This window comes from Neoarius graeffei, chromosome 12, assembly GCF_027579695.1.
Source record: "Neoarius graeffei isolate fNeoGra1 chromosome 12, fNeoGra1.pri, whole genome shotgun sequence".
Classification (NCBI taxonomy): Eukaryota; Metazoa; Chordata; class Actinopteri; order Siluriformes; family Ariidae; genus Neoarius; species Neoarius graeffei.
In genome coordinates this window covers 37664554-37676780 of record NC_083580.1, presented here as the reverse complement: position 1 = coordinate 37676780, position 12227 = coordinate 37664554, and the positions used below count along the sequence as shown (strand labels likewise).

The 12227-nt window shown below is 40.8% G+C and overlaps 1 protein-coding gene across 15 annotated transcripts in view; it reads right to left on the bottom strand.

The window, feature by feature from the left end:
* Positions 1-5149: 5149 nt before the first annotated feature.
* Positions 5150-12227, bottom strand: part of rapgef6 (Rap guanine nucleotide exchange factor (GEF) 6) — a 721150-nt gene continuing 714072 nt past the window's right edge. For all 15 annotated transcript variants that reach the window (XM_060935824.1, XM_060935835.1, XM_060935826.1 and 12 more), the window contains 2 exons: positions 8305-8559; positions 5150-6300 (listed from right to left, as the gene is read on the bottom strand). In XM_060935824.1, coding sequence (XP_060791807.1) covers positions 6278-6300; positions 8305-8559 — 278 coding nt within the window. In that variant the 3' untranslated portion in view covers positions 5150-6277. The remainder of the gene's footprint in view (positions 6301-8304; positions 8560-12227) is intronic.

Sequence of the window (12227 nt, the reverse complement as noted above, 5' to 3'; positions counted from 1 at the left end):
GACACCATGTACGGTATTGTTCCTCTGTACTCTGAACTCAAGGACACAACTATCAGGATGCAATAAGACAACTTTTATTGTGCTCACCTACTTCCATACCAGACAGCTATCAGAGCCCTAGATAATTAGTGCCCACCCGGCCATAACCAGCCATTACAGGAAGGAGGACAGGTCAGGTCATTTAGGTGGGGTTTACATTAGACCGTATCAGCGGATCATCAGATTAACGTTTTTAAAATGATTAGCATGCACACAGCAACACCAATACATGATTCACGTACACACAGCAACACCAATACACGGATACGCTCGGCTCTGCAGGCATCCTGCGCTCCAAATCTGCGCCCTGAACAGCGAGTGCCCTCTGGAGGGTGTGCACTCCGGCCCTGCGCAGAGTGCGAGTATAGCACACGAGCAGTGATTCGGGACTGAGCCGCTGTGTGTGTGATCCCAGTGCATATCACTTACCACTTGCAAGTGGAAGGATGGCAAGCCTAAAGACAATCATAACTACACAATGGGCAGTATTTGCATCAGTATTTGCAGTATTTTCATACTTTTATACTCTTTAATGAAAGGTGATACAAGGCGGAAGTCCGCGCCGTTTTTCAGCAGTCGCGTCACATGACCAACGCCAGCGAATCAGGAAGGTGGATGTCACAGTGACGTTGTCCAATGACGATGCCAGCTAGAGCTCAGCACAGTGTATCCGCGTATTCTCAATGTTTACACAGCACCGGACCAGACACGATCTGGATTGAATACGTGGACCCTGGCGAATTCCCGTTTCCCGGCGTTTCCAGGCGTTTTAATGTAAACGGACAGTGCATCCACGAAGAAAACGAGACAGATACGGTCTAATGTAAACTTGGCCTTACTAAGTCATTGTTGAAACCTTTTTTTTGGGTTAGCCAAGTGGTAGTATGCAGTAGAGCACTGTCCTTCGTATACACTATGGTATTCTTGCATCACTGTATGAAGAATTAGTTTTCTAGACATTGGCCGGAGATTTGAGCACAGATCTTCAGTTCATCTTCAACTGTAAAATGTCCAACTGGTTCAGTGTTTGTAATAGCAGCCAACATTATATGCCAAATTGAGGCCCCATGTCCATGCATCCATGGTCCACCACTGAGTCCATCAAGAATCTGTCTCATCTCAGCTGTTCATAAAACAGAAAAATCAGTCTCAAGGTATTTATTCACCCTCATTCCTTAGGATGGATATTTTTTATTCTTATTAAGTGGAGGTAGTGTTGCAGCCTTCCTGACATTTGCAATGTCTCTGAGCACTTCACACCTTACTTTGGAGATTCCAGGATGGTTACAGTTCTGGAATATGGTGGTACTAGAGGCTGAAGGGTTCTTGGAGTATTTTGCCATTAATTTACTGTTTTCCATTTTCAACATACTGTTTTTCTACTGAGGTGTCTATCGTTAATAACAGTCACAAAATTTTAAGGAGTGTTGCCTCCTGTTAGGCATTTTACATTTTATATTTTTTCTTTTCAGTGTCACTCATTTCTTTTTATGCCATTTCACCTGTAGTAGAAAAACTGCCTAATAATAATACACACCTGACTGTTTCTCAATTTATGCCACACCCTCTCCCATCAAGTAATTACAGCACCTGATGCAACATTTGTGTAAATACTTATATAGGTTGATGTGGATTGGAAAAACAGAAAAGTGCAAATGCATGATCAGAAAACTGATTTGCCTAATAATTATGCACATATCTCTTCACAAGCAAGACTTCTCTGTAATAAACAGGTACTAAAAAACAGGGCACAAATAGTTATTTACAACTGAGATTAGTTATCTGTGCTAAGCTTAATTAGTTATAGGTGGTGCTGCATTTACTGACAGTGGTGCTTGAAAGTTTGTGAACCCTTTAGAATTTTCTATATTTCTGCATAAATATGACCTAAAACAGGGGTGGCCAACCAGTTGGAGACCAAGAGCCACATTTTTTACTGTATTACCGCAAAGAGCCACATCATACACATGGGCACACGAACATCACCCATCCCTTCCTCTCTCTCTCTCTCTCACACACACACACACACACACACACACACACACACACACACCTCTGCTCAGCCAGATTAATAGTAAATGTCACACACCAACATATTTACTCCTACAGTACTAAGACCACAGGCTGAGGCCAGTCATTTTTAACAATGAACATTGTGTGCACTTACTATGCATGCTGCTTAGTGGGACTCATGGCATTACCAAAAAAAAGCCACACCATACACATGACCACACATGTGTACCATACATGTGACCCCCCTCGCTCTCTCTCTCCCTCACAGACACACGCTCAAACACGCACCTCTGCTCAGCCAGATTAAAAGTAAATGTCACATGCCAACATGAGGGAAATTTACTCCTTCAGTCAGTACTAATACCACAGGCCAGTCATTTACAGCAATCAATATTGTGTGCACTTACTATGCATGTTGCTTAGTGGGACTTCTGAGATTCCTTGCCTTGAACAATCCTCTTCAAATCTGGCTTGTATTCCGTCGTTGCCACTCGAAGCAGTTCTTTCACATGGGTTTCAGTCAGAACAGAACGATGCTTTGACTTCACGTGTTTCATGGTAGAGAACACAGACTCGCAGACGTATGTTGACCCAAACATTGACAGTATCTTAAGCGCAGCCCGTTTCACATTCGGGTATTTTTCCAATGGCACACTTTTCCAAAACTCAGTGGTGCCTTCCCTCAAAACAGGTTTCAGTTGGTCTTCCTCACGAAGATCGATCATCTCCAACTCAGCCGCAGCCTCATCTGTGACTAGCGGGGCTTTCAAACAGTCCATCTCTGCATTGAATGGGTCGACGAGGAACATAACCTGTGGCCTTTTCAGTTGTATATCATGGAACCGGGTTACAAAGCTTTCGTGCAGGTTTTCAATTAGTGTTGCATATCTGGCTCCTTGCTTATTCAGGGAGGCGGGAAGCTTTGAAATGAGCTAATGACGACTGACATATAAGGCAGAATGGCTTGCCATTACGTTCAACAAAAAAGTATAAACTCTCCCACTCTGTTAAAAATGTCCTATGTTCGTCTTCATATTTTCATTTTGCTGTGCATTTTTTCATTGCCATTTTGAGAGGCTACTTGACACAAGATACACCTTGCCCAAAAACTTAGCGATTATCTCACGCACATGCACATTTGACATGACCTGAAAATACCGTAATATACCCAAGCAAAGCGAAGATGCATTTGACGAAAATACCATACTGAACTCAAGCAAAGCACACACGCACATAAAAAACCCCCACAAACTTCGATATGAACGTAAGAGCCGCATGACACCGGGCAAAGAGCCGCATGCGGCTCGCGAGCCACGGGTTGGCCACCCAAGACCTAAAACATCATCAGATTTTCACACAAGTCCTAAAAGTAGATAAAGAGAACCGAGTTAAACAAATGAGCCAAAAATATTATACTTGGTCATTTATTTATTGAGGAAAATGATCCAATATTACATATCTGTGAGTGGCAAAAGTATGTGAAACTCTAGGATTAGCAGTTAATTTGAAGGTGAAATTAGAGTCAATCAATGGGATGATGATCAGGTGTGAGTGGGCACCCTGTTTTATTTAAAGAACAGGGATCTATCAAAGTCTGATCTTCACAACACATGTTTGTGGAAGTGTATCATGGCACGAACAAAGGAGATTTCTGAGGACCTCAGAAAAAGCGTTGTTGATGCTCATCAGGCTGGAAAAGGTTACAAAACCATCTCTAAAGAATTTGGACTTCACCAATCCACAGTCAGACAGATTGTGTACAAATGGAGGAAATTCAAGACCATTGTTACCCTCCCCAGGAGTGGTCGACCAACAAAGATCACTCCAAGAGCAAGGCATGTAATAGTCAGCGAGGTCACAAAGGACCCCAGGGTAACTTCTAAGCAACTGAAGGCCTCTCTCACATTGGCTAATGTTCATGTTCATGAGTCCACCATCAGTAGAACACTGAACAACAATGGTGTGCATGGCACGGTTGCAAGGAGAAAGCCACTGCTCTCCAAAAAGAATATTGCTGCTCATCTGCAGTTTGCTAAAGATCACGTGGACAAGCCAGAAGGCTATTGGAGAAATGTTTTGTGGATGAATGAGACCAAAATAGAACTTTTTGGCTTAAATGATAAGCGCTATGTTTGGAGAAAGGAAAATACTGCATTCCAGCATAAGAACCTTATCCCATCTGTGAAACATGGTGGTGATAGTATCATGGTTTGGGCCTGTTTTGCTGCATCTGGGCCAGGATGGCTTGCCATCATTGATGGAACAATGTATTCTGAATTATACCAGCGAATTCTAAAGGAAAATGTCAGGACATCTGTCCATGAACTGAATCTCAAGAGAAGGTGGGTCATGCAGCAAGACAATGACCCTAAGCACACAAGTCGTTCTACCAAAGAATGGTTAAAGAAGAATAAAGTTAATGTTTTGGAATGGCCAAGTCAAAGTCCTGACCTTAATCCAATGGAAATGTTGTGGAAGGACCTGAAGCGAGCAGTTCATGTGAGGAAACCCACCAACATCCCAGAGTTGAAGATGTTCTGTACGGAGGAATGGGCTAAAATTCCTCCAAGCCGGTGTGCAGGACTGATCAACAGTTACCGGAAACGTTTAGTTGCAGTTATTGCTGCACAAGGGGGTCACACCAGATACTGAAAGCAAAGGTTCATATACTTTTGCCACTCATAGTTATGTAATATTGGGTCATTTTCTTCAATAAATAAATGACGAAGTATAATATTTTTGTCTCATTTGTTTAACTGGGTTCTCTTTGTCTACTTTTAGGACTTGTGTGAAAATCTGATGATGTTTTTGGTCATATTTATGCAGAAATATAGAAAATTCTAAAGGGTTCACAAACTTTCAAGCACCACTGTATTTCTTATTGCTGAGATAGATAGATAGATAGATAGATAGATAGATAGATAGATAGATAGATAGATAGATAGCAGTATGGCACACTAAAATAATACAGTCCAGACAAACTGTCCATAACAAAAATACACTCAAATAATCCATTATCTAAAATCTAAACATTTTTACCCACTTATAATTTTACAGTGCTATTGCAGATGGCTGCAAAAATGCAGTAAAGCCTTAATAGTTTACAGCTTTAGAAACTTCTAAAGCTTAGTTTATTTGACATACAGTCAACAGTACATGGAGCAGCTGAAGCAACTGCATGAACGGCATTCATGATTGCCTGAGATGCTATTAGTGGTAAGGAAATATCAGAAATAATCTAGAAAAATCAAGCCAGGCAAAGATTTGGATAAATGTATTCAAAATTATGACGCACATTTAAGGTGTATTAGGGCCATTGTAAGGTTAAAAAAAAGCAATATGAAGCGGAGGGATGGGGTAATGTTCTGAGAAAAAAAAAACAGCGTATCTGAGATTAAAGTTGTAAATTTATTAGAAAATACTTGGATATTCTATGATTACAAAGTCATAAATTTGCACAAAAAAAACCTCAGAAATTCAGATTAAAAAGTGTCAAATTTATGAGAAACTCTGATATTTTCTCAGACAACAATCACATTCCGCCTCTCCTGCAGTGCATTCTGGGAAATGTAGTTGAAAATCTCAGCGCTCTATTCTTTCATATTGATATTGTGTGATTGAGCGGGAAAGAGTGCATTTCCTATGACTCTTGGCTCAGCTGTGGCATCTGTGGTATGATGATGTTGATCCAACTTTGCAAAGTGAAGCCATTTGGGTCCTTGACTCAAAAACAACAAAAAAACAAATACTCTTTTTCTGAGTTGTTTTTCCCTCGTAAATTGGTGACTTTTTAATCTAGAAATTTGAGTATTTTTCTCAGAATATTACTCCTTCGCTTAGCTCCATAGTTTTAACAAAGAAACCTTTATATTTTGGTGAATTATTACAAAAAGCATTTTATGAGGTAAAATAAAAAAAAAATACTCTCTCACACACCCACATAAGAAACATTTTTTTACACTTATACATTCATCAAATGAACAAAACAAGTATTGCTCCACAAAACATAATACAAAATCATATGGTGTCAAGATTTAGAGTGGGCATTTTTTTTTTTAAATCATGATGTTCTCTGATTAAAAAGGATTTTTAAAGAAAGAAATTAGGGATTGCACATGTCTGTGTGGCATTGCTTGTGGCACTGAGGGGAGTTTGCTCAAGATGAGTGGTTTCAGCTTATAGGGCTGTACTTCACATATTTTTCCTCAGTCATTTCTCACTGGAGTCACACTGCGGACATCTGCTCATCTGTAATAGAAGTGAAAAGAAAAAAAGACCAAAATGCAATATGAACATCAAACTCAATAATCAAACAAAAATCAAACTTACAGGAAAGAAACTGTGCACTACAAGAAAATACACACGATACACAACAAATGATGAAAAACTTACATGAATGAATTTTGACTGGATTACCTTGGAATAACTGGATTAAAAGACTCTTGCCTCTTAGGGGAGTATTTGATCTAAGTTGATCTAAGTGCACAGTCTGAAGCACATGGCACAAGTGCATTTAGGGTGTGTCCAAATCTACTTTTGCTTGTTTAATGGCAGAAAAAAAATAGTTGCAGGGCCACGTGCATGGTTAAAGTGTTGTACTTAATCTCTTAATCATGGGTATGTCTTGGGTAGAACATGTAATAAATCAGTGTCATCTCCCATTCCCTTTAAAAGCCGCTTGCACCTTGGAGGATTGCTATTATAATAGTGGATTTTCCAGGTTGTAGGAAAGAATGCTTCCCTGCAGAGCAAATGGATCTGCTCACGTGAAATATAAATACATGAGCAGACCACCTACAGCAAAGCAGGATTCCACCAAAACTCCCTGAGGTGAATCAGGGTTGGAAGGAGCTAATGTTGAGTAATAGCCTAATAAATATTATGATTAACCATTATGACATATAGCCTATTTTATTTATCTCAACTCATCTCATTATCTCTAGCTGCTTTATCCTGTTCTACAGGGTCACAGGCAAGCTGGAGCCTATCCCAGCTGACTACGGGTGAAAGGCGGGGTACACCCTGGACAAGTCGCCAGGTCATCACAGGGCTGACACATAGACACAGACAACCATTCACACTCACATTCACACCTATGGTCAATTTAGAGTCACCAGTTAACCTAACCTGCATGTCTTTGGACTGTGGGGGAAACCAGAGCACCCGGAGGAAACCCACGCGGACACGGGGAGAACATGCAAACTCCGCACAGAAAGGCCCTCGCCGGCCACGGGGCTTGAACCCAGACCTTCTTGCTGTGAGGTGACAGCGCTAACCACTACACCACCGTGCCGCCTTATATATATATATATATCGCTGTATATAATAATAACCTTTCACACAGTAATCTTTTTATTTTTAATCTTTTGCATGTTTGTATGCTGCTGTGTGCCCCTGTGTGTAACACGCACCCACTTATCTCAACTCATCTTATCTCCTCTAGCAGCTTAATCCTGTTCTACAGGGTCGCAGGCAAGCTGGAGCCTATCCCAGCTGACTACGGGTGAAAGGCAGGGTACACCCTGGACAAGTCGCCAGGTCATCGCAGGGCTGACACATAGACACAGACAACCATTCACACTCACATTCACACTCACAGTCAATTTAGAGTCACCAGTTAACCTAACCTGCATGTCTTTGGACTGTGGGGGAAACTGGAGCACCCGGAGGAAACCCACGCGGACACGGGGAGAACATGCAAACTCCGCACAGAAAAGCCCTCGCCGGCACGGGGCTCGAACCCAGACCTTCTTGCTGTGAGGCGACAGCGCTAACCACTACACCACCGTGCCGCCCGCACCCACTTATGTAGGTGCATATTATTATCTTGATCTTGCACCATTGACTTCAGACCAGTTTTTTTCAGACCAGTCATTCATGCTTTCTGCTGCCTCAAGATAGCAATGTGCCAACAATGTGCCTGACCAACTGCTTTAAGACCCATGGGGATTCAGATGGGTGCAAGTGCGTTTGCCATTTTAATAATATGGGCACTGGACAGGAAAATGACAACCGTGTCAGTCTCAAACTAGCCATTGGCGTCCTTAGTCATCTTGTTTGAGTAACTCTTTCTAATCAATACATTATTACTGATTTCAAGTGTTCATCTATTCATCTTTGTGACAAATGTGTCAGGGAAGATCATAGCAGCGATAGTTAGAGCCAAGTTAAAATTAACAGAGCAAATATCAAGCGGATAACACACAGTTTGCTGTATATGAATCATGATGTCTGGAGGCTTTGAGAACATACCCTCCTCACTATTAGCTACAGCATGAGGTGCTACAATGGCAGGCCTGGTGAAGATGGCGTTCATTCTCCTTGTGTCACCCAACAGGTTGGATCTTTGTAATGCCACACTATAGTTGGGTGGCTTTAAGTAGGCTGGCCGCAAAGTTCTGCCCTCTTGTGCCTGCATGTCCCCCAATGACAGCCCTTGATAACCAGGTGGAGTAGGAGGTGGAGCCCTGTACTTATCATCTTTGCATGGTGATGTTACACAATACACTGAGGGAAGATGTGATAATGAGCAGAGGGGAGAGGAAACAGAAAACAAATGAAACATGGAGCATGTGAATAATTAAATGTTTTTAAAACAACACAACCACTCATAAAATTAAGACCTTCACAGTATGTATGAGTGACGACAGCAGCAGATTTATAACTGGTGTATGCCTTATACCTGTAACTCACTACCTTTTGTGGCATTTGGGGGGGATTTTTTCACCCATTTAAGACATCCACATTTAGTATAAAAAAAAAAATTGGAAAAACAGTTGAATAGGAACATAAGGAGCAGCAATTTTCCACCAAATAGAATGGCTTGGCCCAACTCAGTCACAAATCTAAACTGAGCACTATATGCATCCTGCTGTTTCACTTTTCCATCAGATAAAGCTACCTGTGTTTATAGGAGTGAAAAACAGCAACAGTGAGTCACATATTTTCTGCACCTGAATCTTAAATGGTGTACAGTATACATGTAGGCACATTATGTCCTATATAGGGACAAAAAATTAATAGAGTCACCTCCCAGATTTTAATTCAATATAATCAATTTGATTTGTATAGTGTGTTTAACAATGGACATGATCACATAATGGAGTTAGAAAACTGCCAAAATGTCACAAACACACTGAATACGTTTTACAAATGCTAGACCATTTTCAAACAAAATGTGCTGCATAAATGTCTCATGATTCGCAAATATGCACACTATGTTTTAAAACACCACCACACACCTCACAAAAAACCCCAATGTGCTTTGCACATAAAAAACACAGCTATACAATATGTTTTGCAAATACTAGGTATGGGAAGTGATAGAAATATATGTTTGGCATGCTTAAAACTGGTACAGGCTGGTCTATTTATTACTACTTGCTTTGGCTAATTAAGTCCTTGAGATTTATCTTCGCTAGCACATTCTTCTCTCTGCTTGGTTATGTTGACCAGTAAAGTCTTTCTTCTTTCATAAGATTATGATCCTGACTGGTGATGTAATGGTACATGTGTCTCATCTGTCATAAAGTAGTGCAGTCTAAACCAGTGATGTAATGCTTCATCACCCATGTAGAGGAAAATTAAATTTTTAGACAATTCTTATGACTTCAGTGATCTTTAGAAAGGTAAGCTTCAGAGACACTGTATAGGGGAAAAATATAATTTTTAGAGAATCTGTGCCTCTCAGATTCTTAGAAAGTCAGACACTGTGTCTCATGTTTATATAAGATGAAGAATGTCGTTTTGTGTCACACTGTTTATTTTGCAAGGTTATTGTAAAAATGTACGTGTGAAGATAGCGAGGTAGTGATAGAGAGGATGCCAAGGCACCCTGAGATTAAGAAGATATCTAATATGCAGGTTATGTTATTTTGGCAAGTATAAAACAGGGTCTATGGAAATGGAGTGCGCTCCTCTGGGTGAAATTCTTTCATTCGGAGAAGCCCTCTTGCAAGCAGTACTTTACTAAATTTATTTCTGTCTGCTTTCTTCCTGACAGCCTCGAGTCTTATTAAGCTTTTCCACCACACCCATTTATGTTAGCCTGTTCTACATAGATTACTTAGCTTCGTCATTCACATCATCATCCAATCACATAGCTACAACACACTCTTGAATGTGGATATATACTGATGCTTGTCCTACAACCCCGATTCCAAAAAAGTTGGGACAAAGTGCAAATTGTAAATAAAACCGGAATGCAATAATTTACAAATTTCAAAAGCTGATATTGTATTCACAATACAGACCCTCCAGGATTTCACGATGTTGCGATTTGCAACTTCAACGGAAATTCAACCAATCCCTGCGAATTCATGGCGGTGTTGCAATTATATCCAATCACCGCAACTTTTCCGCAAATTTGACCAATCGTTGGCATCGTCTTGAGGTGACGTTGACAAACTACCTTCCGCCTTACTTCCATGTATACGTTCAAGAGAAGCAGCATGTGCGAGTCAGTGTTTATATAGGCTTAAATTCTGTTACTGAAAGTGTGTTATGTTTACAGTGAAGGACTGTGTGCACTTTACATTATTTTTTTACTTAATACAAGAAATTAATGGATGCCAACATTTTTGCCAAAATGGTATTTTATTTTCCATTTAGACCAGTGGCAACGAGCTGAAAATAAAGGGCATACCCCTCCAGGTGGTAGAACAAAGCGGGACCTGTTTTATTTGAAGGGTATGGGTGTCTACTTCATAAAAAACATGATTGTACAAAATTAATATTGTAACAACATATGGTCCTTATTTGCCGGACCATCTGCAAAATTCTGTATCGCTATACCAGAGGCATTTCCTCTGCAATGAATGCACATACAGTGGTGCTTGAAAGTTTGTGAACCCTTTAGAATTTTCTATATTTCTGCATAAATATGACCTAAAACATCATCAGATTTTCACACAAGTCTGAAAAGTAGATAAAGAGAACCCAGTTAAACAAATGAGACAAAAATATTATACTTGGTCATTTATTTATTGAGGAAAATGACCCAATATTACATATCTGTGAGTGGCAAAAGTATGTGAACCTTTGCTTTCAGTATCTGGTGTGACCCCCTTGTGCAGCAATAACTGCAACTAAACGTTTCCGGTAACTGCTGATCAGTCCTGCACACCAGCCTGGAGGAATTTTAGCCCATTCCTCTGAACAAAACAGCTTCAACTCTGGGATGTTGGTGGGTTTCCTCACATGAACTGCTCACTTCAGGTCCTTCCACAACATTTCGATTGGATTAAGGTCAGGACTTTGACTTGGCCATTCCAAAACATTAACTGTAAAATTGCAAAGAGTTTGAACATATCATCATCTACAGTGCATAATATCATCAAAAGATTCAGAGAATCTGGAAGAATCTCTGTGCGTAAATGGTCAAGGCCAGAAAACCATACTGGGTGCCTGTGATCTTCGGGCCCTTAGACGGCACTGCATCACATACAGGCATGCTTCTGTATTGGAAATCACAAAATGGGCTCAGGAATATTTCCAGAGAACATTATCTGTGAACACAATTCACCGTGCCATCCGCCGTTGCCAGCTAAAACTCTATAGTTCAAAGAAGAAGCCGTATCTAAACATGATCCAGAAGCGCAGACGTCTTCTCTAGGCCGAGGCTCATTTAAAATGGACTGTGGCAAAGTGGAAAACTGTTCCGTGGTCAGACGAATCAAAATTTGAAGTTCTTTATGGAAATCGGGGACGCCGTGTCATTCGGACTAAAGAGGAGAAGGACGACCCAAGTTGTTATCAGCGCTCAGTTCAGAAGCCTACATCTCTGATGGTATGGGGTTGCATTAGTGTGTGTGGCATGGGCAGCTTACACATCTGGAAAGACACCATCAATGCTGAAAGGTATATCCAGGTTCTAGAGCAACATATGCTCTCATCCAGACGACGTCTCTTTCAGGGAAGACCTTGCATTTTCCAACATGACAATGCCAAACCACATACTGCATCAATTACAGTATCATGGCTGCGTAGAAGAAGGGTCCGGGTACTGAACTGGCCAGCCTGCAGTCCAGATCTTTCACCCATAGAAAACATTTGGCACATCATAAAATGGAAGATACGACAAAAAAAGACCTAAGACAGTTGAGCAACTAGAATCCTACATTAGACAAGAATGGGTTAACATTCCTATCCCTAAACTTGAGCAACTTGTCTCCTCA